General features: G+C 28.4%; 1 protein-coding gene and 1 long non-coding RNA gene across 6 annotated transcripts; both read left to right on the top strand.

Annotated features, from left to right (window-relative positions):
- The first annotated feature begins 40 nt into the window (after window positions 1-40).
- LOC132942932 (uncharacterized) lies at window positions 41-4,359 on the top strand. 2 transcript variants are annotated; one of them, XR_009664319.1, is made up of 7 exons: window positions 41-228; window positions 311-564; window positions 633-805; window positions 1,448-1,560; window positions 1,639-1,817; window positions 1,902-2,092; window positions 2,482-4,359. It is a non-coding gene; the product is annotated as an uncharacterized LOC132942932 (long non-coding RNA). The 2 variants fall into 2 exon arrangements; XR_009664320.1 differs by lacking the exon at window positions 1,448-1,560.
- Window positions 4,360-12,096: 7,737 nt separating this feature from the next.
- Window positions 12,097-25,994, top strand: LOC132943778 (chorion peroxidase-like). 4 transcript variants are annotated; one of them, XM_061012875.1, is made up of 14 exons: window positions 12,130-12,158; window positions 12,227-12,355; window positions 14,471-14,554; window positions 18,084-18,285; window positions 19,564-19,749; window positions 20,673-20,854; window positions 21,939-22,137; window positions 22,205-22,406; window positions 23,068-23,208; window positions 23,270-23,426; window positions 23,499-23,675; window positions 24,449-24,647; window positions 24,728-24,824; window positions 25,005-25,991. In XM_061012875.1, exons 3-14 carry the CDS (start codon window positions 14,495-14,497, stop codon window positions 25,066-25,068), a joined length of 1,866 nt encoding a protein of 621 aa, XP_060868858.1. In that variant the 5' UTR covers window positions 12,130-12,158; window positions 12,227-12,355; window positions 14,471-14,494; the 3' UTR covers window positions 25,069-25,991. The 4 variants fall into 4 exon arrangements, with proteins under 4 accessions (XP_060868857.1, XP_060868860.1, XP_060868859.1 ...); XM_061012874.1 differs by having other exon boundaries at window positions 12,097-12,355; XM_061012876.1 differs by lacking the exon at window positions 12,227-12,355 and having other exon boundaries at window positions 12,102-12,158.

The following is a 25,994-nucleotide window of genomic DNA, read 5'->3' as shown; positions in this document are numbered from 1 at the left end:
ATATACCTTTATAATGATAATAATTGATAATACGCTGGCATTTATTTTTTGAAAAATATTTAATTTATTATATTTATTATTTACATGTTAGGTAATAAGTGCATAGCTTTGCCTAAATTATTTAAATTTCTTTAACTATTTAATGTTGTATATGATATTATCCTGAAATGAGCGAAAAAATTTTGTACATCGTATCGGATTATGTTCAATGGCATGAAACTAGTTTTGGTGAGTTCCTACAACCAAATAACAACAATCAATTTAATAATATATATTTTAATTATTTTATTGCCATTTTTTTTATTTACAGAAAAAATCCTCAAAGAAAAAGCCCTCTAAGTGTTGTTTATTACATCAGTGCATTAAAATATTTTCCCTATTTTTCTTCAGAAATATAATTTTTTCTAATGAATGAACATGGAAGTTTTGTATTGGAGGCAATAGCCAAGTTTTGTCTGTTGTCCAACATTTCAAACTGAAAAGTATTGGTAAAATGTACTTGGTGATTTGTTAAAAATTTCAGAGTTATGTTTCCCGTCACTTTCAATTGAAATATGTTACGAGGTGAAAAAAACAATAGATTAAAATGTTTGTAATTTTGTTGATATGTAACTTGTAATTAAAATTTTTAGGAATATGTCAAAATGCTGTTGGATAGTCAAAATCAAAAAATAATACCATTAGGTAAAGATGTTTTATTGGGTAAATTACCAGAGCACTTAAGTTTAAAGATTGTTAAAAACACATTTGATATGTATTTCGATCGAGCCAAGTCTTTCAATGATGCATCAATGGCCTTAGCAAAGTAATTAGTCCAAGATTAATAGGACGTGATACCAGCATGTGTTGTCTTTGTCTTACAAGTGTGTAATATAGCAAATTCTACGCTCAGCAGAACACGTGTAGCTCTGTTAGTTTTAAAATTAGAGTTAATTGACCTCTTTTAAAATCTAAAGGTAAGAATATTATCTAGACAACCTCATGGGCTTTTTATTATATTTCAATTTTTAGCGAGTTATGAAACTTTAAGATATACAAACAATTTACAATTTTAAAATACTCATAGCTTGCTTTAAAATTAAAATATAATGAAAAGCCCATGAGGTAGATAATAATCTTAACTTTAGATTTTATAAGAGGTCAATTCACTTTAGTTTTTAAACTAACGGAGCTAGACGTGTTCTGCTGAATGTAGAATTAGCTATATTACACACTTGTAAGACAGAGACAACACATGCGGGTATCATGTTCCCTTAATGATTCATAGATATTTTGTATAGAATTTAATTAAAAAATTATTGTTTTAATTATTAATATTTTACGTTAAAAGTTTATCACAAATTCACAGCACAGCATAAAACCTTTTAACTAACTATTTTAAAGTTATTTTGATCTTATAGCTGGAATAGTTTATAATAATAAAAAAAAAATCTAACTATTATTTTAGTTTATGTTTACAAATTATACCTAATATCAAAGATTTACAATTACATGAATGGAATTTAATTTCTGCTTTGACAATATTTAATACTCTTGGTACCAAATTACTTCCAGTCTAAAGTAAATATTTTATTAAGTAATAATGTAAAATTATGAATATTATTTATAATATTGTATTAATATATATATATCTAATAGTGCGTCAATGTAAAAATAAATGGAAGTTGATAGACATTACTATATCTTTTAAACCAAACAATTATACATTATTGAAAAAGTTAATAACATTAGCTAACAAATTGGATATTAAATGTCATGATAGCTTTACTTCTACCGAATCCAATATTTTATTCAAATGTGCTATGGTTGCATATCAAGTAATATATTGAAATATATATATTTTTTATGTTCTGCTTTGCGTGATGTATATGAATAATTTATTTTTACGTTCTTTTTTCTAGGCTAATGGTTTGAAATTTGCTTCTAAAATATGTGGTCAATTGATGGACAAAAATGAACCATTGGCATGACCATTATGCATTGAATTAGGAGTACATAATGAAATTATTGATATTGGTTTAAAAATAAAAGTTTTGTCATTTGCTGTGCTTAATTGTCCAGTTAAAAAAATTGTTTCAATTATTGAACTGAGGTGATTTAATACATATTATTATGGTATTTTAAATTTTATTTTTGTTGCATAGGTATACAAATATAACATATGTACTTTTCTCTCAAAATGAGTTTTACTACTTAAATAATTCATTTTTTCAAATTCATATAACTCGTTTTAAATTCAAAATATGCTCGGTTAGAGTAAAAATAAACCACTACAAATTCTATAATATGTGCATTTCCTCAATATTAACTGTAAGTAAACTAGAAAGAATCAATATGTAAATTTGCAATGTTACGAGTGTGTAAGTCAGGTACAGCATAATATGCTGGTATAGGCATGTGGCGTCCTCTTAAAGAACTCTAATATTTTAATAGTTTTAACATTTTAATTGCTCAAGTGTTTTGTTTGGTTTTAATTTGAAGGAAATTATTGGAGAATGAAAATACTGAACAAATAAATAATTGGATGTGATTCTCAAATAGTGGTTCCAATCATGATATAAACAACATGGTATGATCGCAAAAGTCCAGATTTGGTCCAAGTCTGCGCAATACATCACTTGCTTACCCGTATTATCATATTGTCATTAAATTATTATTACTATACACTACTCTACGTCATGTGCTTACTGAATGATCTGACCGCCAAAAAGTTACGATCATCCCTTATTTTGTTTTTATATGCTCAATCTTCAGTATCTGATCTTGAAATAGGAAATTATTTACGTAAATATGCATTGTTATATGTCTAGTAAATGTGTAAAAGGGTTAGATTTGAATGTAAGCTCAGAAGAAATGAATAAAGAACTTATAAGGATTGCTGGGTAAAATTGTTTTTTTTAATTATATAAATTAATATCAAAATTGTAAAGTATTATGTACTTTATTTTGTATAATTTTGTACACCTTTCCCATTCGAGAAAACGCGATTTCCCCGTTAACATTTAGATTGTTATACCACAAAAGTTTTATGTAAGAACCCATGTATAATATTTTTAAATTACAAAAAAATAACTAAAAATGATATTTTTCGTTTAGGTACATATCTAATTTTGTTCAAATTTGAATAAAATGTCTATAAAAAAAACTGTATGAATATATTTTTAGAGATTTGGGTTATAATATCAACTACTAATGAAAATCTGTTTTAGTTTTTCAATCTTTAGCTTAAAAATTTTATTTTATAAATTTTTAACTACAGTTAAAAACATAACTTGCAATTTTTCGTGATTTTCTTTTCATCATTTATATTTGAAAATATTAGATTAATTTCTAACTGAAAAGTAATTTAAATTTTCAGAACTGATGAATTTCGTTAAAATTCTAACTTCAGACAGCCGTAAAAAATTATTGTAGACTTACGCTCATTTTTTTTTTTAGATTGTGAGTGGAGCGATTAATGTATTAATTTTACAATGTTTTTTTATTTTTTTTTTAATTTTTAAATTTTCTATTTCCGTGTATGTCACCACTGTTTGGATCAGTAAAACTGCTTCGATTTTCTTCAACAGTATCTTGTTTGATAGGAAAGTGAATCTAGTTGGTGCACATGGGAGGTCAATTTCTCAATAGTTTTTAAAAGCGTCGGGAAAAACAACATAAAAGTTAAGGAAAAACGGGAACTTTTAAACAATATAGTTTTTCAACCAAATCTATTTTGGTTTTTGGTGTAACTCTAAAACAAATGAACGTATATACGTGACATTTTACTGGTTGTTTATATTCGCATTTTCTATACACGATAATATTTTCAAAATATTTTGATTTGTTTTGAACTGTTTAGGAACATTTTCAGTTTCCAATTTTTTTAGTTTTTTTTTTCTATGAATGTCAATATAATTTTATTCGCTGGGCCAAAAAGCGTCAAAATTTAATACAAGGTATATGTACCTATTGCTTAAATAGCAATTGAAAAATATAAAAATACATAGGCACAATATTTTGATTTTTGATAAAATTTATTAGATTTGAATATTTAAAAATAATTTTGTAGTTAAAAATTTATAAAATGTCCAAATTTTATAGCTAAGGATTGAAAACTTACAACGCACCTACGTAAGCGGTTTATTCTGTAACCAAAAAATCTTAAAAATATAAAAACTAGTTATTTTATGTTCAAATTTGGAGGAACTTATATATTAAATAACCAAGAATAACAATTTTAGTTATTTTATTGTAATTTTATAATATTAATTAAACTTTCCGTCTACCGTATTAATGATAAGTAATAACAATATAAATAAAATTTAAAATATCCACACTGACAACACACTAACCACAAACCAATAGAATTAATCAATATGTGTTATTAACTTCAAACGTTTTGTTTTTACAAGAAATGTACTGTTATTGTATATATAATTAACGTTAAGTAAATAATAAACATAATTTAATTAAATGTAATTTTTTTTATATGTTTCATAAAATATTGGTTGGGTGGGTAGAATAAAATCTTTGCTCCTTGTGTGAAAATAGCTCGCCACGCCACTCTGCCATATTATGCATAGGTATTATTAAAGAACTTACGTAAGAGCAGTGTATATACTGTATACCGATATACAGTTAAGAAAATCCCAGGTGAATATGATAGCCCCCATTACCCCCACGCCCACCTAGTGCGTCAGTGCGTACCCATGTACTTATACTTAAAATTTATTTGACCAGTTGGGGTCTTGGGGGAGGTGTACAAAATTTTATTATATAAAGTACATAATACTGGATAATTTTGATATTCAGTTTTAAACTTGACAGTGCTGGGGTAACAGGCCTGATTAAGATCTGCTATTTGCAAATTTTTCAAACTAAATAAACTCTTACCTACAGAAACTTTGTATTCTGTTTATAACGCACTCTATAAGTCGATTTTCCATTTCGGTCCATTAGTATGGGGTTTATAATGCTATAAAACCACTTGTAATTCAACAAAATCATGCAGTTAGATCATTTCTAAAAAAAAGGGATTTTTATGGCTCGACTTCCATTAATTATAAACAATTTAGAGTTCTACCGGTAGGTATTTATACAGATAGTTCTTCATTTTATTTAAAACAGGTAAGATTACTATTGAAAAAGTAAACAAACGAGAAAATAGGGCATATGACTTGCATGTTAGTTACACAAAAAAAAATATAGGGAAAAAGTTCATAGATTAATTAGGCCCAATTCATTTTAATGCTATACCACTTAAGCTGAAAAAAATATTGTTAATAATGTAAATAAAAATAATTATGAGTTTAAGCTAATCTTACTAACCTAACCTAAGAAAAAAACAGGGATTGAAACCGATATTCGATACTGGTTTTGAATACCGGTTAAAACCGTTAAAAACAGAAATCGATACCGAAGCCGAAAACTAAATCGAAAAAAACCAATACCGGTAATCAAAACCGAAATCGAAATCGGAAAAAATCAATACCGGTATCCAAAATCGAAACCGAAATCGGAAAAAATAAATACCGATATCCGAAATCGGAAAAATTATTAATGGTACCTAATATATTTTATTATAATTCATTTTTAATATAATTATTATATGAAGATTGAAGGTATAGCTGCACTGCTGCAGTTGTAGTCGTCGTCTTCGGGCACCTCTATGTTTTCATAGGTAATTTCACTAAGTATACAAAATATTATACGTACCTAGTATAAATGCCTATTATACCCAATATAAATATTATATAATATTATATTATGTCGGTAACATAGGCGCAACTAGAGGCCAAACACTGGGGGGTGCTAAAATTATGTAGAAAAATATATAGGTACCTATAATCATTACAAACAATTATTTTTTGTTTCTGCTAAAAACAAAGAAAAAGAAAACCTTACGTAATGCTAAAAAAATTATTTTCATATGATTTTTCAATTTTTAGTGTTTCTGAACCGGGGGTGCTAAATTAAAGTTTAAAGAACATCCTAGTTGCGCCTATGGTTGGTAAATAGATTTATAAATTTGTCTAGAACAGTATACGCAGAAATACGCCATAATAAAATATGCCACAGACGATCAGAAATAACCATGTGCCTACATTAAATTAACACAATCGCCGCGACGCAAACAATAAATTATGGAATACTGAGTATATATAGTACTGTATAGTATACTTATAAATTAGGTTATTATGTAAATTATGTTATTAGGTTTATGTTATAAACTTATAAATACTTATAAAGTTATAACATAATTGTCTGGGTTTCCCTAAAAGCCATTGACTGAAAAATGTGTCCCTTCCCAACCCACCACCAATCACACTGGTCAGTGGTCTCTGTCGATTGTCAGTCAACAATTGTGATCATATTGTGATTGGCATTTGGATAATACCATCTAGCTGCGATCATTTAAGTTATTACCTATTTTGTAGGCATTCAGACATATTCTATCGTAGTCTCTCGTGGTCTTTGCTCTTCTTAACATTAGGCATACTTTGTTTGCACTTTGTGTCTTTGTTACTTATTAAAATGGGAAGAAAATCGACTAATCCTGTAAGTAAGTTATACTTTACACATGATATTCAAAAGGACGAATCGACGTGCACCATTGAAAAGTTCCGACGACCTTTATTAAAAATCAATACCGGTGACCAAAACCGAAAATAATTATAAATATATTTTCGGTTTCAAGCCCTGAAAAAAACTATTGGAAATTGGTTGTTACTTGAACTTGAACTAGTGATGGGCAAACTAAGACCAAGACCAAGACTATGACAGGCTTGGTCTTGGTCTTGATTTTGCAAAGCCATTTATTGTCTTGGTCTTGGTCTTGGTCTTGGTCTTGCTGCAAGACTTGCAATATTAAAAAAAAAAGATCTCTATAAATGCTATGAGTTTGTAGAATTTGTTAATTGTTTATTATCTCTAAGGTATAACTATATTGTACAATAAATTATATATATACATAGAGAGAGATTATGTATATATATAAATATATAATTCAAGGTTCAAACACAAACAGTTATTTCATTTTGCACTTATTTTTAAATAATTATTATGTTTATTGTTTTCATAATAATATTAATACACTTTTTATTAATTGATTTTGTAATTTTCTATTCCCTCAAGTCACTAGTCAATTCAGATTTTGCAGCTATGTGATCCCTTGGATTAAACCTGCAAGCAACACTCGACAAAAAATATTTATATGTTTAATGTTTATAAAAAGTATTTGTGCCTCTTTTCTATGTGCTGAAACCAAATTTTTTTTTAAACCTGAAGTGTTTCTATTCTTCATTTGAATATGAACTGTCCTCTTGTTTCTTTCGCACAATTTACACTTGCCAGAAATCTGATTGTTACTACTACTGCTGATTTCAAAAAAGTCACAACATTTACTATTAGATTGTGGATGGGATGTTGAATCTAGATTTTTTATTATTGTATCAGTATTATCGTTTACACTAATTTTAATAAATGTAATAATAAATGTTTAAACGTTAGCGGCGCAAATACGACAATCATGAATCGAGTATCAACGTTAGTACCTATATACACAATATACAATTTGACAGTATTACATGAATAGCAAGCAAACGAAATAGATGCGTACAATATAATAATAATACTCCAAGTACCAACTTTAATTATTTACTTAGTATTATATTCAATAGAGAGGTATTTACGGCCCTAAATAAATATTGCTGTTTATATATATACCGTATCGCCCGTATTGGTGACTGGTGTTATTATTATAATATTTGTATGTGCTCACAGCTCGCACATCAACGTTTGTGTCATATTTGGCATCTAAAAATAATTCCATTAAATTTCTGTATTGCTATTTGCGTTGTACGTCAAATGCATCAATATTACAATTTTATTATATACCTAATAAATTATTTCATTAAACCTACACTAAATTACATGTTTTCTGCGAACATTTAAAAAAAAAAAATTACAATAAATATTGCAAGACTGCAAGACTCTATACAGTGTGGGTCTTGATATTGGTCTTGGTCTTGGTCTTGCTGCAAGACCAAGATAATTTTGCCCATCACTAACTTGTACTAATTGTATAGTGTGGTATACTATTTAGGATATAAGTTTTATAAATATTGTAAATTTAAATATTAATATATTTTTAGATTCTGAGAGAAGCGATGAATGTTGATTTTTACATTGTATGTTTTTTTTTAGTTTTTTTTTTAATTTTTAATTTTTTTTTGTGTCTGTCATCACCTTTTAGGACAGTAAAAATGCTAGGATTTTCTTCAACCGTAACTTTTCTGATAGGAAAGTGAATCTAGTTGGTATTTTGGGGGGTCAAAAATAAAAGTAACTTTCAAAAGCGACGTGAAAAACAAAAGAAAAATTAAGGAAAAACGGGAATTTTTACGAAAAATCTGTTTTCGAGAAAATCGATTTTGGTTTTTGGTGTAACTCTAAAACAAATTACCGTAGGGACATAAAATTTTGACTGAATGTTTAAAATTGCATTTCCTATACACCATAACATTTTCCAAATATTTTCACTTATTTTGAGCTTTTTATGGACATTTTCAATTTCCATTTTTTTTAGTTTTTTTTTTCTATAAATATCAATAAAATTGTATCTGTTGAGTAAAAAAGCTTGAAAATTTAATAGAAGGCTCCTAGGCTATCGTTTCATTGGCAGATGAAAAAAATTAAAAATCCTTAGTCACAGTTTTTATTTATTCATTTAAAGTTCAAATATTGACAAAATACGGAAAAATCACGAAAATTAGCAAATTATTTTGAGTTGAGAATTCATAAAAATTTTTCTTTTTAAATCTAAGATTTGAAAATGTAATACAAGATTATCCATAAGTCTGTCTATCTTTATCAAAAAAAAAAAAATGTCTACAAGAAAGTCAAATTAAATTTGTATGAGCGTTTGAAATTCATATTTTTACAACATTTGATATTCACTCGATTTCTCGTGTAACGATTTTCTTGTTTTGTTGTAATTAAAAAACGTATGACTGTAGATACTTGAAAATTTCACTGAAATATTAGCATTTTCTATACACGATAAAATTTTGAAATTAATTTGACACTTTTTGAGCTGTTTACGGACTTAGTCTGTTTTCAATTATTTTAGTTTTTTTTTCTATAAATATCATTAAAATTGTATTTTTTGGGTAGAAAAGCGTAAAAATTTAATGCAAGGCTCCTGATATATTGTTACAATAGCAGTTGAAAAATATTGAAAATATATAGGCACAGTTTTTTTTTATAAGCATTTAAAGTTCAAATTTTGACAAAATTTATCAAATTTAAAATGTAATAATTATTTTGTACCCAGTTAAAAATTTATAAAATGTTCAACTTTTGTAGCTAAGGATTAAAAATGTAAAACAAGGTTCCACGTAAATAAGTTATATATAAATAACTTTATTCACAATAATATCATAAAATATACTTGGTAATATCATAGGCTGACTGACCGTTTTCGCTCAGAATCGTTTTTCTTATACAATGATATTATATTATTGAATTCAAATTTAACACCATCCATTACAGTGACCCACTTGTAACCTACTGTACAGCAGAGCGACATCCACTTACCCACCTTTTTTCCATTTACATCTAAAATGAAAAATGGTAAAAATAATAAAATTATTTTTAGCTATAATAAATACCTAAGTATTTGTTTTTTAATTTGTACCAAGTAGGTAATCATGTAGGTAACCTATTGCAAATAGCAGCATAACAGCATATAACCTACCGGATTTTGTTTGTTTTGGCAATGAAGGCTTAAAAAAGTAATACAAGGTTGTTGACTTAGTTTTTCGTGACATTTTAATTTTTATATTATTTAACTAAATTTGTATTTTTATAATTTATTACTCATTCGCAATGATAGAAACAGAAAAAAATTTTTACTGTTAGAATACTAGAATAGTATAATAATAATTGTTTAAAAGTATGATACATTAAAACCTATAAATTAATAAAGGCTAGTGTTGCAAACACTTTTGAGCAAGTAAGTACCTTTTTACTTTAAATTAACAATTTATAAAATAATTTTTAAAATAATTAAAAATAATTTAATCAGACTGACATTTTTATAATAATAACTATCATTATATCAATATTTTTTATTTTCGTTGTCACTGTATAAATCTGGTGCTTCCATAGAACATGGAAAATCTAGCCTGAATTGTTTCCTTGTTTCTGGCATTAAAGGAACTAATGTTTTTATGATAATTTCCTTTTTGCTTGGATGAATACCAAGAACTCTAGTTTTGAAATTCCATTTTTAATGATGTTGTTTTTTAAAAAATCAAGTTTTCCAAATGGACAATATTCACTGTAAAGCAAATAATTCAACCCTCTTTCTGCCTTTATATGAACAATGTCACTAAGCATTGGTCTTATATTTTATATTTATACTTTTACTAAATTCAAAAATCTACAAAGAGTCAACGATATTACAGTAACAAAATTATAATGATTCAGTGATGCATTTGAATTTTGTAACAACAACAACAATTTACTTATCTGTGATAACATAGCCTAAAAATAGAACATTTGTTAATAATTCAGTATTCCATCAAATTGATACCTAATGAACATATTAGCTGTGTGACCATGATTACCTTTAATATAAATCTGAAACCGTGGTTGTGACTACAGAATATAATTTATACACCAATATTATCAAATATACTATACGGAGATACTGTGTTTTTAGTTACTGTTTAAAATGTTTTGAAAATAAGCGAAATAACAGTAACTCCACGTCACTTACTGCTTATTTGCTACTTATTGGGATCTACTGTATTTTTGCTACTAGTTTCACAAAAATTATGGACTTACTGTTTATTTTCTTAATTTCAAATGCTCATTTTCAATGTTAAATATTGGATATACTGCTTTTTCACTGCGAAAAATGGTACAAAACCACATTGTTAACCCCCATGTAGCAATATCTCAATTTCGACTAAAATTGGAGATACTGCTTTTTCGCTTAGCACGGCAGTATAGTGTTGATGGTAGTACCTAGTGCTGATAGCAGTATCTACATCTATACCAGACTGTCCTTGGGAGACAAGCTGTCCTCAAGAAATGGTTATCCTCTAGGAATTCGAGATATCCTCAAAGAATTTAGAAGTCTTCTATGAATTGGAAATTCTCTAGGAATAAGAAGTCCTCGCGCTGTAGATAAAAAAAGTGACCAGATCGCGTGATTTTTGGATTCATATCGTTGGTCATGTAATAGCACTTTTATAATGGATCGTTGGGCAACCATACTATCTTAAACCGTGGTTTTACCTATTGTATTTTCAGTGGCTTCAATGATAATGACACAATGTTAGAGAATATTAAAGTATTTTAATTTTACTCAATGTCTGTTGAGATCTTGAAGAGTTTGGGTCAAAAAGAGTTTCAAATTGTTTCGCAGCTAATATACTATATGACCATGTTAGAAAATAAAGACCAGTCAAGGTTACGTGAAAGATAATTGGGAGCTTATTTTTCTATAGGTTAAGAATTATGTAGTCGTAAAGTAATGGACCAATATCTTATGATCATTGCCGTTGTATTATGAAGTCTCAACGGACCAACAATTTACTGCTCCAGAAGGTGATGACCTAATTGATGACAGACACACACACACACAAAATCATTGTAAACCAGTACTACATTTATCGTTCCACTCGGGAAATAAAATATATAAATATATAATTATTATTGTATACAATCGAAATTATTTTGTTGTAACTATGACGTGGTCATAAGGAAAATAGGAATTACATTTTTACTATAGTTCATAGAAAAATCAATTTATGGTTGGTATATTTTTAATTACTATGAGTTTAAATAATATATAATACCTAATTAATTCACTATATATTATTACTCATTTAATTAAATTGATTAGGTACAATCCATTTTATGTTTATACAAGGTCCACATGTTAATATGTAAATAACTATTAGGAAAATAGTTTTAAGCACAAGTGTTATTTTGTGATTTACAACGAATTTTTAATTTATTACGGTTGTAATAATTTTATGTTATAGGTACTGTGTAAAACAATTAATGTAATTTGATTGCATTACAGTTCATTTAGGTAATTATATTATATTCAGAGTGGGATTTTTTAAACACATAATTACTTAGGTAATGGGTTTTTTTCCGTAAGTTGTGTTTAATTTTACAATATTACCTGCGTACCTAGTAGAATTAAATAAAGTGAACTTAATAGATACCCATCTCTGACAAGATTCGTTACAATTATAAAGGTGTAAAATATGTGTTATTTTGTATTGGCGTAGATAAGTATTTTCAACACATTTCAGATTGATAACAATTAAATTTACAAATAATTGTAATAGTAAGTACATTGTATGTATGCAAGGCTATATTGAATTTTCGTTTAATGTTATTACTTATCAGTTAGTTTATGTAATTCGTTTTGTGCAGTACCTAAATGTAGTGGCGTATTTTCAATTACGTATTCAGGTCTAGTCGTAAAATACATTTTAAATTCAAAAACTTTTTTTTTATATTTTATGAATTATGAGAATTTTTAACTTAACTTTTGTTAGAATCTAAATTTTTTAAAAATGTTATTACTTTTTAAATGAATGAGTCTTACTTTGTGAAATGTTTATATACAGTGTGTCCCGTTTTAAATGTACCACTAAATATCTCAGCCCGATAATCTTAGATTGAAATACGGTTTGCTGCAATAGCTTAGGGGTACTGAAGTACACATTTAAGGACAAATTTCAAATTTTTAACTCTTGTAGTATGCGCATGCGCAATACAAATTTTTTTTTTAAATTGCAACACCTATTTTTGTCACCGGATATGGATAGATTATTTTATTCTAAGTAATTTTCATCCATTGACCATAGTTCTAAACCAAAAATTGAATGAGTTACACCTTTTGGAAGTTTTAAAATAATTAAATTTTTTCGAAAAAAAATAAACATAAGTCAAAACAATGTAACGGAGTATTTTTTATTTAATTTCCTACTTCACATTCTTTATTAAAATCTATGAAAAAATCACTCAATTCAAATTTAAAACAATAAATGTTTTTGGTAAAATCGAAAAAATTTAATTATTTTAAAATTTCCAAATGTAAGTACCTCTAATATGCCAATAGGTATATTTGTAGATAATAAAATAAATGGCGATTCTTTTATCATGAACCACTCACTATTTAAAAACAATATTATTGTTTTAAATATTTTTTTTTACATGGTTTCGACGTCGTTATAAACCAATGTGTTTTTGAAAATAATTGATTTTTAATATTATTTATCCTTCTAATTTTTTAAGTTTTTTTCTGTTTGAATGACAACATACAGTTTTAATTTCATATTCAAATGCTAAGTATTTTTTCAAAGTATTTCTATAGATATAAATAGAATTTACAACGAGTATCTAGTTCATGAGTTATAAGTGTTTAACATAATATAAGTATTTCAAGTTTTGATGGACAACATTTTACGGGGTAACCACGTATCACTCCGGTCCGTTCCTCTGAACTTTAAATACTCATAAGTCATAGCTCATAAACTACTCGCCCTAAAATCGATTTTTATGTATCGAAATACTTAGAAAAATATTTTGCATTAAAAGCATAAATTGAAAAATTATGTTGTCATCCAAAAATTTAAAACTTAAAAAATGATAAAGATAAAGAATATTAAAAATTATAATTTAAAAATCTCCTGACTCCTCTGAAATGGCTCGACCGATTTTAATGAAATTTATTTGTGTATTTGGTAAGTATGAAAATAGGTCGTAAACCATTTTTCATCCTCTCACCCCAAACTTGAGAAAGTGCTCAAACAGGGATTTTGAGATTTCCGGTGGACATTTTTGTTTATAAATGGTTGCTATTGGTTATAGGAAAAATAATTAGTAGTAATTTATATTTATTATTTGATTGCCATTGGTTAATTGGGCATATCAGGTGCAAGCATGCATCAAATCAAATTTTCGCACATTGCCTACTTGATAAGCTGTCGACTGTCGCACATTGTCCGCGATCCGACGTAGTCAGATTGCCTACCAGAGAGGCTGAGTTACACCCAAAAGGAGTTGAACTATCACAATGTTTTTAAAAGTTGTAATTTTTTACGCGCAATGAAGTGCGTGGGATCCGGTAGTAATATATATTATATATTTATAATTTTTATACAAACGTGTATAATATATAAATAAATAAAGCATAACCTTGAGTTCTATTAGGTTTATATTTAACGACCGGTTTCGAATTCAAAATTCATCTTCTGTAACTACCATAACAAAATTTAAAGCATGATATCACGTTAATGATATCTACAGTTTAAAGACTTAGCTATAAAATAATGTCACAACTTTTAGAATAGATTTTTTACTTCTTAGCATTTTTTTATACGGAGTTCAGCGGAGTTTTTGTTGGGTTTTATAATAGCTAAAATTTATTACCATATATTATTATTTTTTACAGTATGTATGGAGGAATTTTCGATCAATGAATAATTCACTTATTTTAGTATTTTTGGTTGCATTATTCTGGTGTTCAAGTATTCAGGTTAGTTATAAATTTTATTTAGTACATTTAAAACAAATTATTAGGTACTCTGTAAATATTAGAACTGCGAAGCAATGAACGTAGATATTGGTTGTACAGTAAGTGTAGTGTGCGTATTTTATTTTTGTCATTACTTTTTTACAGAACTTTACTTAATAACTTTGACAAATTAAATAGAAACTTATGTAAATACAGTTACAGTTTTTGAAAAAAACGATTTTGTTATTTTCATGTTCCTAATTCAAAAATTAGGTAAAAACCTTAGAAACTTCCAAGGGGGGCCCCCGGAAAAAGCGAATGTAGCATTTACCAAGAACCACATGGAACTTTTAAAATAATACTATATTTTCTGGCCAGTTCTACTAACCATGGACAGATTGTGAAACGGTCCTTTCAGGGCCTAATATGGCGATGGTATCAATTAATTTTAAAGGCTTAACACCAAATAAAGAAATATTGATGTCTGAGATGTGCAAGAAAGTGGAGTGGGATATTTTGTGTGTCCAATAAACGCAAAGATCCTATCAACAAAATAGACCCAATGTAAGAGGGGTCAAAGTCAATTATCTTTATTACATGACGTAAAGGTCCCGGCGTCTTTTAATAGTGGACGCTGGTGTAGAGAATACAACCACAATAACATCTTTGCAAGTGCGGGAATAGAATCCCAGTGCCATAAATTCGCATTGACGCCCATACCAGTATTAAAACATAGGCCCATCATGTGTCGCACTTATGTGGAGGTCAAGTCTAGAATTGTTAGTTTCCAACGAAGGTTTCATTTTGAAAATCCTTGATTGGATGAGTTTTCCAAGGAATTAGATAATGAATCAAACTATTTTTAACCAAGGTCGACCAATTATGAACATTTTCGTAAAACCGTTCAGAAGATGGCAAGGAAGACGATCTTAGGGATTTAGACAAAACTTTATCTCAGGCCTAAGACAAAACTGAATAGAAGATTTAAAGGAATATGAAAAGGAATATGAGAATGACCCTTTATCGAAAACGAGAGTTAGGAGAAAATCTCGACAGACAGATAGCTAACGAGAGAAGGAATATGATTGGATAAAGACAATAGACTATAGAGAATCTAGATATGACACAAAATAGCCGCAAGGCCTGGAAACTACTAAAGCACTCTAATAACGAAAAAAACACAAACAAAAGTACATCTTAACATCACCCCACGCCAAAAATAGCACATAAGCTTATAACTAACGGTAAGACACGAAAAAAAATAAAATACACTAAAATCAACAGAAGTACCGATGTTGTGGAGGTTTCTACCTGAAATGCGCAAGTCTGCCTGGGTGGGTCTTGCTACAGATCAGGTAAAAGACTGGTGCATTGGCGTTGGTCGTGCGGCCTTTTATATGCTGTCTATCGGTGATTATTTCAGCCGGTCTCGTGTTCTGTGACGGACTGGCGAGTTACCGGTGCCGTGTTCTGTGACAGAAACCTGAAACCGCAAAAGTGCAATCGCCGATAGACGCATAAATAATAATTATACAATTAGAAAAGGGCGTACTAATAATAATGATAATTTTAATTACAGTCAAATATAAAAATAAGGTACGATAAGCGTGAGGAGGACGGAAGGGCAGTGGTGTGCGTTATCTTCGCCGCGACTCTGTGTGTGAACAGTAGCACTCCTCAAATCAGGCAAAGTGGGCAATGATGCTAGTGATTTCCGACTAGTGGTACTGCTATGCCACGTGTATAAATTATTATAAATAGAATTGCACTTTCGATAGATGATAATCTGATTAAGGAACAAGCGAGGTTTCGACCGGGAAAAAGTTGTACAAGCCAAGCACTGAACTTGGCAAATCATATCGAGAGTGGTTATGATAAATAGTTTATTACTGGTGTTGCATATATGCAACCACCGCCTGCTCAGGAATAAGATTATGAATTTACGAAAGACTCTAAGTTTACCAGAATAATTGGAATGCTATTAAAAGACTTAATGTTCTAGAGGAAAAAATAGCAAATGGAAGATGTGAAATAATATCTTACCTCAGGATAGTACTGACACCATTCATTTTTAATATTTACACATATAATCAGCCAAGAGGACTTGCAACGAATCATTTTTTAACAGTAGGCACACCGGGAAGCAATTTCATAGAAATAGAGGAAACAATTAAGAAGTCTTTAGAGACATTAACTGAATACTATAATATAAACCATGTATAGCCAAACCCCTAAAAGACACAAGTGTGCGCATACCATCTTAGAAATCGAGATGCAACAAGGAAACTGAACGTTAACTGGCAAGGGGTAAAAATACGCTATGTAGATAACCTTAATTACCTAGGAGTGAAATTAGATCATGCTCTTACATATTAAGTGTATTGAGAAGGTGCGGCGAAAAAAATTGATTCAAGAAATAACTTATATCGAAAATTAGTTGGAACAAGATGGGGGGCTTGCTCAATGATACTACGGATGTCCGGTCCGGCCCTTTGCTACTCAGCTGGGAAGTACGCTATCTAAGTATGGCGACAGTCAGCACATGCTAAACGCGTGGACCTGTACAACACAAATAAGATAATTACCGGCCTGAAACCACACCGTCACCGATAGAAAAAATTCTAATCTTGAGCGGAATTACACCTCCAGATATAAGAAAAGAAGTAGCAGCAATGGTCGAAAGGAAAAAACCGACACGCCATGTTTGGTGAAGTGCAATTATTTAGTTGACTAAAATCTAGAAAATCATTCAATAAACCAGCGAACCCACCACAGAACTACCAACAATGACAAGACTAAAAAAGTGGCAGGAAAGGCTCACTTGCTCACTGATAGCAACAAAAGCTCATTATGAGGACATCCGACCGAGTCCCTCACAGTTTCCACCAGGTTATGACTTACCCTATAGTCTATACGATCGGAAACTGGAAGGATTAAAGAGAACTATATATATATATTATATATATGTTAAATATTAAATATATATATACAATATACATATATAAAAATTGCGTGCACCTATCTGTGGTAATATTTTTTAGAGTTACAGCAAAAACCAAGATTTTGTCAAAAATCGATTTTACGTGAAAATCTTAGTTATCACTTAATTTTTTGTTTGGTTTGTATGACTCTTTTGAAAAATATTTGAGATTTTTTACTTTTGACTCTCCAAAGTACCAACTAGATTCACTTTCCTACCACAAAAGATGCTGTTGAAGGAAAAACGAAGCATTTTTACTGTCCTAAAAGGTGATGACAGATACAAATAAAAATAATAATAATAAAAAATAAAAAAAACACCCACACATCATTGTAAAATCAGTACATTCATCGCTCTGCTCAGGATATGTTCTGTATAGTGAGTATATGTGATAGGTAAGTGATAAATATATTTCTATTTAATTCTATTGATTTACTACCTATGTATAAAGCCGTGTATTTAAAATAAATACAAAATAATTGTTGAGCATTAACTAATTATAATGATTCGAAAATACTTTTCTATTTGTACTGTTTACACTATCTATATAATTTGCTTTTTAATTTTTAGGCTGAAACTTACCCTGAAGTAAATTTAATTAAAAATGTGGTAGTAAGCGACACATATTATTGTAACTGCGCACCATCGGTTACTTGCAATAGCACTTCTAAATATAGAACCATTGATGGTACGTGCAATAACTTAGAACATCCATTATGGGGTTCAACTAATACTCCTTATATTAGACTGGGTCCAGCATATTACGATGATGGTAAGTGGTCAATATTGTTATCATTAATAATTAATTTAATAATAATAATAATAATAATTATTGATAATTAATAATCTGATGATATTATAAAAATTATTAAATGTAAGTACCTTTTGAATTATAATATAGTTATACATAATATTTCAATAATATTATCTTAAAATGATCTCATGTTGATGAATTCTGCTATTATTTATAAGTTATAACACATGTTGTAACTTATAACCAGTATTGTATAAAGATAATTTTTTAAATATCTATTTAAACATAAGATATAATTGGTAGAATAGTAGGAAGATAACAGATACATAATAATTTAATTCTCAAGATAAAGATAAAAATCTGGATTTTTTATCAATTATTTAGATACATGAAATTTTCATTAAACATAGAATATTATTATTTTTTAATAATTCAATTCACCATAATATGAATAACCGATTGTTGTAGGTACTGAATTTCTGAGTGGTACACCGAAATAAATTCCATGTACCTAATTATAGAACCTATGATAATCATACCTAACTGTTTATGGTTTATGATCGATTGAAATTTAAGAAGTGTGGGAAAAATCTCGTTATAGAATATAGATATTATAGTTCGTGGCTCAAAATCAACCTAGCCCCCACTTGTTGCAGAGTGGCAGTGTGTACAGTTGAGTAGAGAATGCCTAAGCTAAGGCTGTGTCACCGTTTCGCCTGGATACCGTTTCAACCAAAGATATTTTATTTGTTTTAAAATTAAGTTGGAAATGGTTTCTAACTAGTATAATATATAATTTTTTTTACTTAATTGTTGTTAAGTTTCTTAGCTGTAATGATATTTTTTAATAGTTTTTAGTAGACAATAATAATTTGGAAAATTAAAATTCTTGGGCACGCCACTGATTTATTTAGATAAAACACAGATTAGTTATAAGTTGTTATATTGACTAGAGTGTTGATATTGCAGGAAGAGTAAGTTGTTCGCAATGTCAATAAGTGTTTAACATGTCTTATTATAATCGTACCATTTTATTAAAGGTATTAGAAACACCTATACAATTATACAAGTATACTCTTTAGTCTTTATTAACTTGACAATTCAATTATTAATTACTAATTAGTAGTTAGTATGCATGTTGTAAACTAACTATTATTAAACCTACTACCTAATTTGTGTTTGTATTAATTAGCAAGAAGACAAACTCATTCTATGCACAAATTAATAGTTAATAATATATATAATTATTTTCTGTACCTAGTTGACAACATTCATATATTTAAATTACGTTAACAGGTAACTTTACTTTTCGATTACAATATAAGGATGGTATGGAATTGCCAGGAGCTCGCAAATTGCAGTTGGAATTGTTTTGGCCAAAATCATCTTTATTTGATCCTCCAGACATTAGAAATTATCATGTCAATCAAATCGGCCAGTTTGTTACACATGATATTAGTTTAATGCCATCCAACTTTGCGGGTAAAACGCCGTTAAAAATTAAATCTAATTAGGATAAAAAAATCCAAGTAGAATAACAATATTCATAATTGAATAAAAAAAGTATATTTAATAAAAAATCTTAATAGAATAAGAACAAGTTAAACGAAAAAGTCCAAATTTAATAATACAGGTTTTTTATTCATTTTGATTTTTATTAATTTAGGTTTTGTTATTAAAGTTGGCCTTTTTCATTTAACTTTTTTTCGTTAAATTTACTTTTTATTCAACTACCTAGGCTTTTTTAATTTAACTAGCCTTTTTTTGAAATTAGATTTTTTATTAAATATAAATTTTTTTTCAACTTGGCTCTTTTTATTGATGGCATATTTGAAAGAAAGATTTGTGTGAAATCAGCGGCACTTCTTCAAAAGTTCGTTTAAAATTAAGGGATATCCAATAAATGGTCGGACCTTTCCCAACAATGTCCAACAAACCGTTACTAACAATTTTGGATATTTTTTGATGTGGTTGATTTAGTGTTGGCTGTTGATGGTAACATAGCTGCAGTTTTGGAAAATTGCTCATAAGTTATTTATGATAGTCTAACAAGTTGTAAACACTTTCCAACAATGTCCAACAAACGTCCAACAAAAATGTTGAATAGGTTTAATTGAATTCTGTTACATGATTGCCGCTAAGTTCACGAACGTGTTTCAAATGTTTATAGAATACTACTTTGCCGTTTTAATTAAATTATAGTTCAAAGAAAAAAACCTTATAGGTACAGTAATAAGAATCTTAAAACTTAAAAGTGCGCGTTAAGTTCAAATATTATATTTTAGGTTATACTTAGCTTCAACATAATATACTGATATATTTTTTTTTTTAGTTGTCAGTTGGTATTTAGGTACTATAAAATAAAATCGATTTTTATAAAATAATGATAATAAATAATTTTTTAGTGCCCCCAGCGGATTGTTGTACAGTTCAGGGTGAGGAAAATATTCCATATATTTGCCAAGCAGTGATTAAGATCAGCCCATTAGACCCGTCATATTCTGAAATCAACAAAACTTGTCTTCCATTTAGACGAGCAATGACAGCTTCTTTTGATTTCAACTGTGAAATAACTCCCCAGATACCCGTGAGTAATGATTTATATTATCGTATATTTTTTATTTATGTTATAATATTTTGAATTTTGTTTTATATCAATTATAATATTATATTTAAACGGTCATTTAACTTTCTATAGACTAAAATTAGTAGGTAGGTACTAAAATTTTCCTTAAGTGTATCTCGTCATTGAGTAAGTTATCACTAATGACTGTACTTAATGTATGTGTTACATTTTAATTCAATGATAAATCATTTCACACGCAAAACAATTCTGATCGAAGACAATCCGTCTATTGCTAAGTATATTATATGATATATTAATATTGCTGTTATAGTAATTTGTTTTACTATTAGAACAATAAATGTAATTTGTCGATAAATAGCTCAAAAAGAGTTAATGCATTTTGAAAATTATTATATATATAGGTACATTACCATGTATAGAAAATACTAATATAAACATTTGTTGAACATTTAAAGTATCTATGGTTATTAAAAAAACCACATCAGTAAAATCAATACATTTATCGCTCAGTCTAAAATTAGGGAAATCATGACAAAATAGACTTTGTTATTTTATTATAATTTAAAACGAATAACTGTAGATACTTGAAATGTTCACTAAATGATAATATTAGCATTTAATATAGGTACATGGTAAAATTTTCAAAAGATGTTGAAAGCATTTAAAGCTATTTGTAGACATTTAAAATTCGTTTGTATGGACGTTCATCCATTTTGTGGGCATGTGGTTATCTACATAATATAATGTAAATACATTTTATTTATATTCGCATCGATTAAAAAGTTAATTTGTATCTATTAATTAAATTAATTGTAACTTTGTTAATTTGTTAAAAATATATAGGTTAGAATTCAACTTAACTTAACTAAATTTTTCTTATAGGTCCTAACTACTAACTTAACTTAACAAATTCATTTACTTGTAGCCCTGCCATAAATAGTAGGGCCACGAATTTCAGTATAGGTACTGCATAGTGCATAATATTGTTGTTATTTTGTGCTTTTAATATTAAAATGATTGATATCATACATAAAGTACAAACTCTAATAATTATAAAAATCTAATATGTTATCTAATTTCTCAGGTAAATCAACAAACTGCTTTTGTTGACGCATCTCAAGTGTACGGACCGACCGCTGCCAAAGCAGACTCTCTTCGATCTCATAAGCTTGGAAGATTAAAAACTGAGATGATTGATGGACAAGAATTTGGTGCTCAAGACCAAAGGAACGGATCAACATTTTGTGGTGGTCGAACTAATGTGACTTATTGTTTCGACCGAGGTACTGTAAAAACTAAAAATATCACAAATATGGAACTCATAATGATATTTAAAAATGTTGTTTTTAGGCGATCCTAGAAAGAATCAGCACTTCGGTCTTATATTATACGAAGAGACGTTTCTTAGGTTTCATAATCTTATAGCAGGATTGTTACTCAAGGAGAATCCAGATTGGTCAGATGAAATACTGTACCAAGAAGCTCGAAGGATCATAATCGCAGCTCTACAGATTATAGTTTACCGAGATTACTTACCGGTTTTACTTGGTAGGTTCTTATTTTAGGAGTCACTTATTTTAATTATAAATCTTTCGATGTAAACATTTTTTATTGTGTATACATATAAATGTAATTATTAAGAATTATAAAAGGTACAATATTCATTAGTTAAAAATATAAAATACTAGCTGATTCCGTGCACTTCGTTGCCCGTTAACTTTTATTAACCATATAGCCATAAGCAATATGAGTCTATATGATTGAAACTTTGTTCAATTCGCTATTTAATATTTGGTGTATGGCGTCCAAAACTTAAAAATGTTTATCGAACATCTCGAATCTCAAAATACTTGTGCTAGCACCACTTTAGCGAATTTTATGTTGTATGGTTTTGACCGAATATAATATACAGGTCTAAAATGATATTCAATCATAACCAACAGCAACCTTACAATAAACAAAAAAATATTATTATTTAATTTATTTTATTGCTGGTCAGATGGTGCCACTGATGTATTTTTACAATCCAGATATCCTACTTTTTCCGGAGTATTATCTTAAAATTTTCTTTCAAACTGTCCTGCTAAAGCCAAATCGGTAAAGGCGTTTTCAAGTTATGGAGTGACCCAGGGAAATAGGGATTAATTTTTATATAATCTATAGATGTATAAATTTAATATTTATTATTAAAATACTAACATGTTCATAGGTAGTGATTATTGTGAAAGTGTTGGGTTGACTCTTATTAAAGATACTAAAACTGTGTATGATCCATCAATTATGCCTCAATTGGCCGTTGAATTTCCAGGAGGTTGTTTTCGAGTTCCACACAACGTTGTGCCTTCGATATATTTGTAATTTGTTAATGTTTTTAACTAAAAGACGTCCTTTATATTAACTATGCAACCGATCAAGTTTTTTAGACGAGAACAATGAAATCGTAGAACAATTCAAACTTAACGAGTACATGACAATTCCTGATCCGTTGATCAGTGGTTCTAAGCTTGAAGAGTTACTCAGAGGAATGACATTTCTGCCAGGTCGTTGTCCATTAGCATCGTACAATTTATTGGTAATATCGTTTTATAATAATATTTATTGAAATATTTTTGTTTGTATAATTAACCTAAATTATTTGATCCAGGTATCAAGTCGTATGTTTCATAATTGGATAAGTACTGTTGCAGACTTAGACTTACTTAGTATAGACATTCAAAGAGGTCGTGATATTGGTTTACCTCCATACATCAGAGTCAGAGAAATTTGCGGTTTTCCAAATATTACATCATTTAGTGATCTAGCTAACGTATTAAAGCCTATTGTAAGTTGTTATTTTTAAATTGTTCGTAATAATTTTTATACTTTTAATCAAACTAATCAAAAATAAGCGGGTAAGTAGATGTCGCTCTGTTGTACAGTAGGTTACAAGTGGGTCACTGTAATGGATGGTTTTTAATTACAAAATTATTCTGTCAAAATTCGAACTTTAAAATACTTAATACTTTTAAATAAAATTGTGCCTGTGTATATTTAATATTTTTCAATTTCTATTCTAAAAATATATCAGGAGCCTTTAATTAACTTTTCACCCAACAAATAACATTTTAATGACATTAAGAGAAAAAAAAAATTGAAAGTTGAAAATATCCGTAAACAGTTCAAAACGAGTCAAAATATTCAAAACATTTTATCAAGTATAGGAATTGAAAAAATAAACATTTTATCGTGTAAATTTCAAATATCTACAGTTATTCGTTTTTGAATTATAACAAAATAAGAAAGTCGAATTTGACAAAAACCGATTTTGCATAAAATTTCCCGTTTTTCCCGGCGCTTTTAAAAACTACTGGGAATTTCAAATGTTGACCTCCCTAAGCACTAACTAGCATTACTTTCCCATCGAAGAAGATACTGAAGTAGATAATTGAAGCATTATTGCAATTAAGTACTTATTGTATTAACAGACACAAATAAAAATAATAATAATAAAAAAAAACACATCATTGTAAAATCATTTATGCTCAGAATCTAAAATAAAGTTGTATTACTTGTATTTATTAACTTCAATGTTTACTACTGATTTATCATATTCAGGATCTTTTTTTACTGCAAAAGTGTTATGATAGTGTTGAAGATATAGATTTGCTAGTAGGAGCTTTGCTTGAACCAAATGTCGATGGTGCAATGGTTGGTGAAACTGCAAGGTGCATAATCGCTGATGGATTTTATCGTATTCGATATGGTGACCGTTTATTTTGTGACGTAGAAAGTCAACCAGGAAGTTTTACTAAAGGTATTTGTGACAATTATTTGTATCGGATTTTCTACTGGATTTAGAATAATAGTATTTTTTTTATATATTTTTAATATTAGAACAACTTGATGTCTTATGGAGTCTCGATCTTACTCAAATATTTTGTCTAACGACAAATATCGATAAATTACCAAGTGATATTTTCACACCAAATGGGTTGGTATTATTATTTTTAGTAATTGATTATATTTGATTAATTGTATTTATACCACAAATTACTAAAATATATAATAGCTATGTGTTGTTATTTTTGATATATAAATACAGATGGAGATGACCAATACAATTTTTAAATATTTCGTACGTTCAGCTAATTTCTTATAATTTTGTTTTAAGGCTTTCGGGAACGTACAGTTGTGAATCAATACAATTGGACCTCGCAGCATGGAAAGATAAATAAAAAGGTCAACTTAATAAACTATTATTTCTTCAAACGGAAATTCAAAAGAATCAAGTATTAGTTGTTTAAATTAAATTATATACATATAAAGTACAAAAACTAAAAAAATATGATAATTAAAGACATTTAAAGTTATAAAATAGATTTAACTTTCGAAATTTTGTACAATACATTTAAATTAAAACTTAAACATTTTCAAAAAGTGATTATTGTAATAAAACTATTCTATATAATGTTAACTGTTACATTTATGCATAATAATATAATATAATTCCCTTGGTACATAATTTATTAATTTATAGTTTGATATATTTTAGATTCTGAGTGAAACGATGAATGTATTGATTTTACAATGATGTGTGTTTTTTTTTTTATTTTTTTTTTTATTTTTTTATTTTTGTGTCTGTGTACACGATAAGTAGTCGAAATAATGCTTCGATTTTCGACTTCAGTATCTTGTTCGATGGGAAAGTGAATATCGTTGGTGCATTGGGGAGGTCAAAATTTTAATTTCCCAGTAGTTTTCAAAAGCGATGTGAAAAACAAAAGAAAAATTAAGGAAAAACGGGAATTTTTACGCAAAATCGATTTTTAACAAAATCGATTTTGGTTATTGGTGTAACTCTAAAACAAATGACCGTAGATGCATGAAATTTTCACTGGTTGTTTATATTTGCATTTTCTATACACAATACAATTTTGAAAATAATTTGACTTTTTTTGAACTGTTTACGGACATTGTCAGTTTTCAGTTTTTTTAAATTTTTTTTCTATAAATATCAATAAAATTTTATTTGTTGGGTAAAAAAGCTTGAAAATTTAATAGAAGGCTCCTAGGTTATTGTTTCAAAGGCAGATGAAAAAAATTAAAAATCCTTAGTCACAGTTTTTTTTTATACACGTTTAAAGTTCAAATCTTGAAAAAA

Source organism: Metopolophium dirhodum, chromosome 4 (genome assembly GCF_019925205.1).
Source record: "Metopolophium dirhodum isolate CAU chromosome 4, ASM1992520v1, whole genome shotgun sequence".
Taxonomy (NCBI): domain Eukaryota; kingdom Metazoa; phylum Arthropoda; class Insecta; order Hemiptera; family Aphididae; genus Metopolophium; species Metopolophium dirhodum.
Note: the sequence above shows the minus strand (reverse complement) of the source record. Positions and strands in the feature narration are given on the sequence as shown.

Bases quoted from the DNA above. Each gene is read 5' to 3' on its own strand.
- LOC132943778 (XM_061012874.1), top strand. From the start codon at position 14,495: ATGAATAATTCACTTATTTTAGTATTTTTGGTTGCATTATTCTGGTGT. The intron at 14,555-18,083 runs GTTAGTTATAAA...TTTAATTTTTAG, and splicing joins TCTGGTGTTCAAGTATTCAG to GCTGAAACTTACCCTGAAGT. The intron at 23,427-23,498 runs GTAATATCGTTT...TATTTGATCCAG, and splicing joins TAGCATCGTACAATTTATTG to GTATCAAGTCGTATGTTTCA.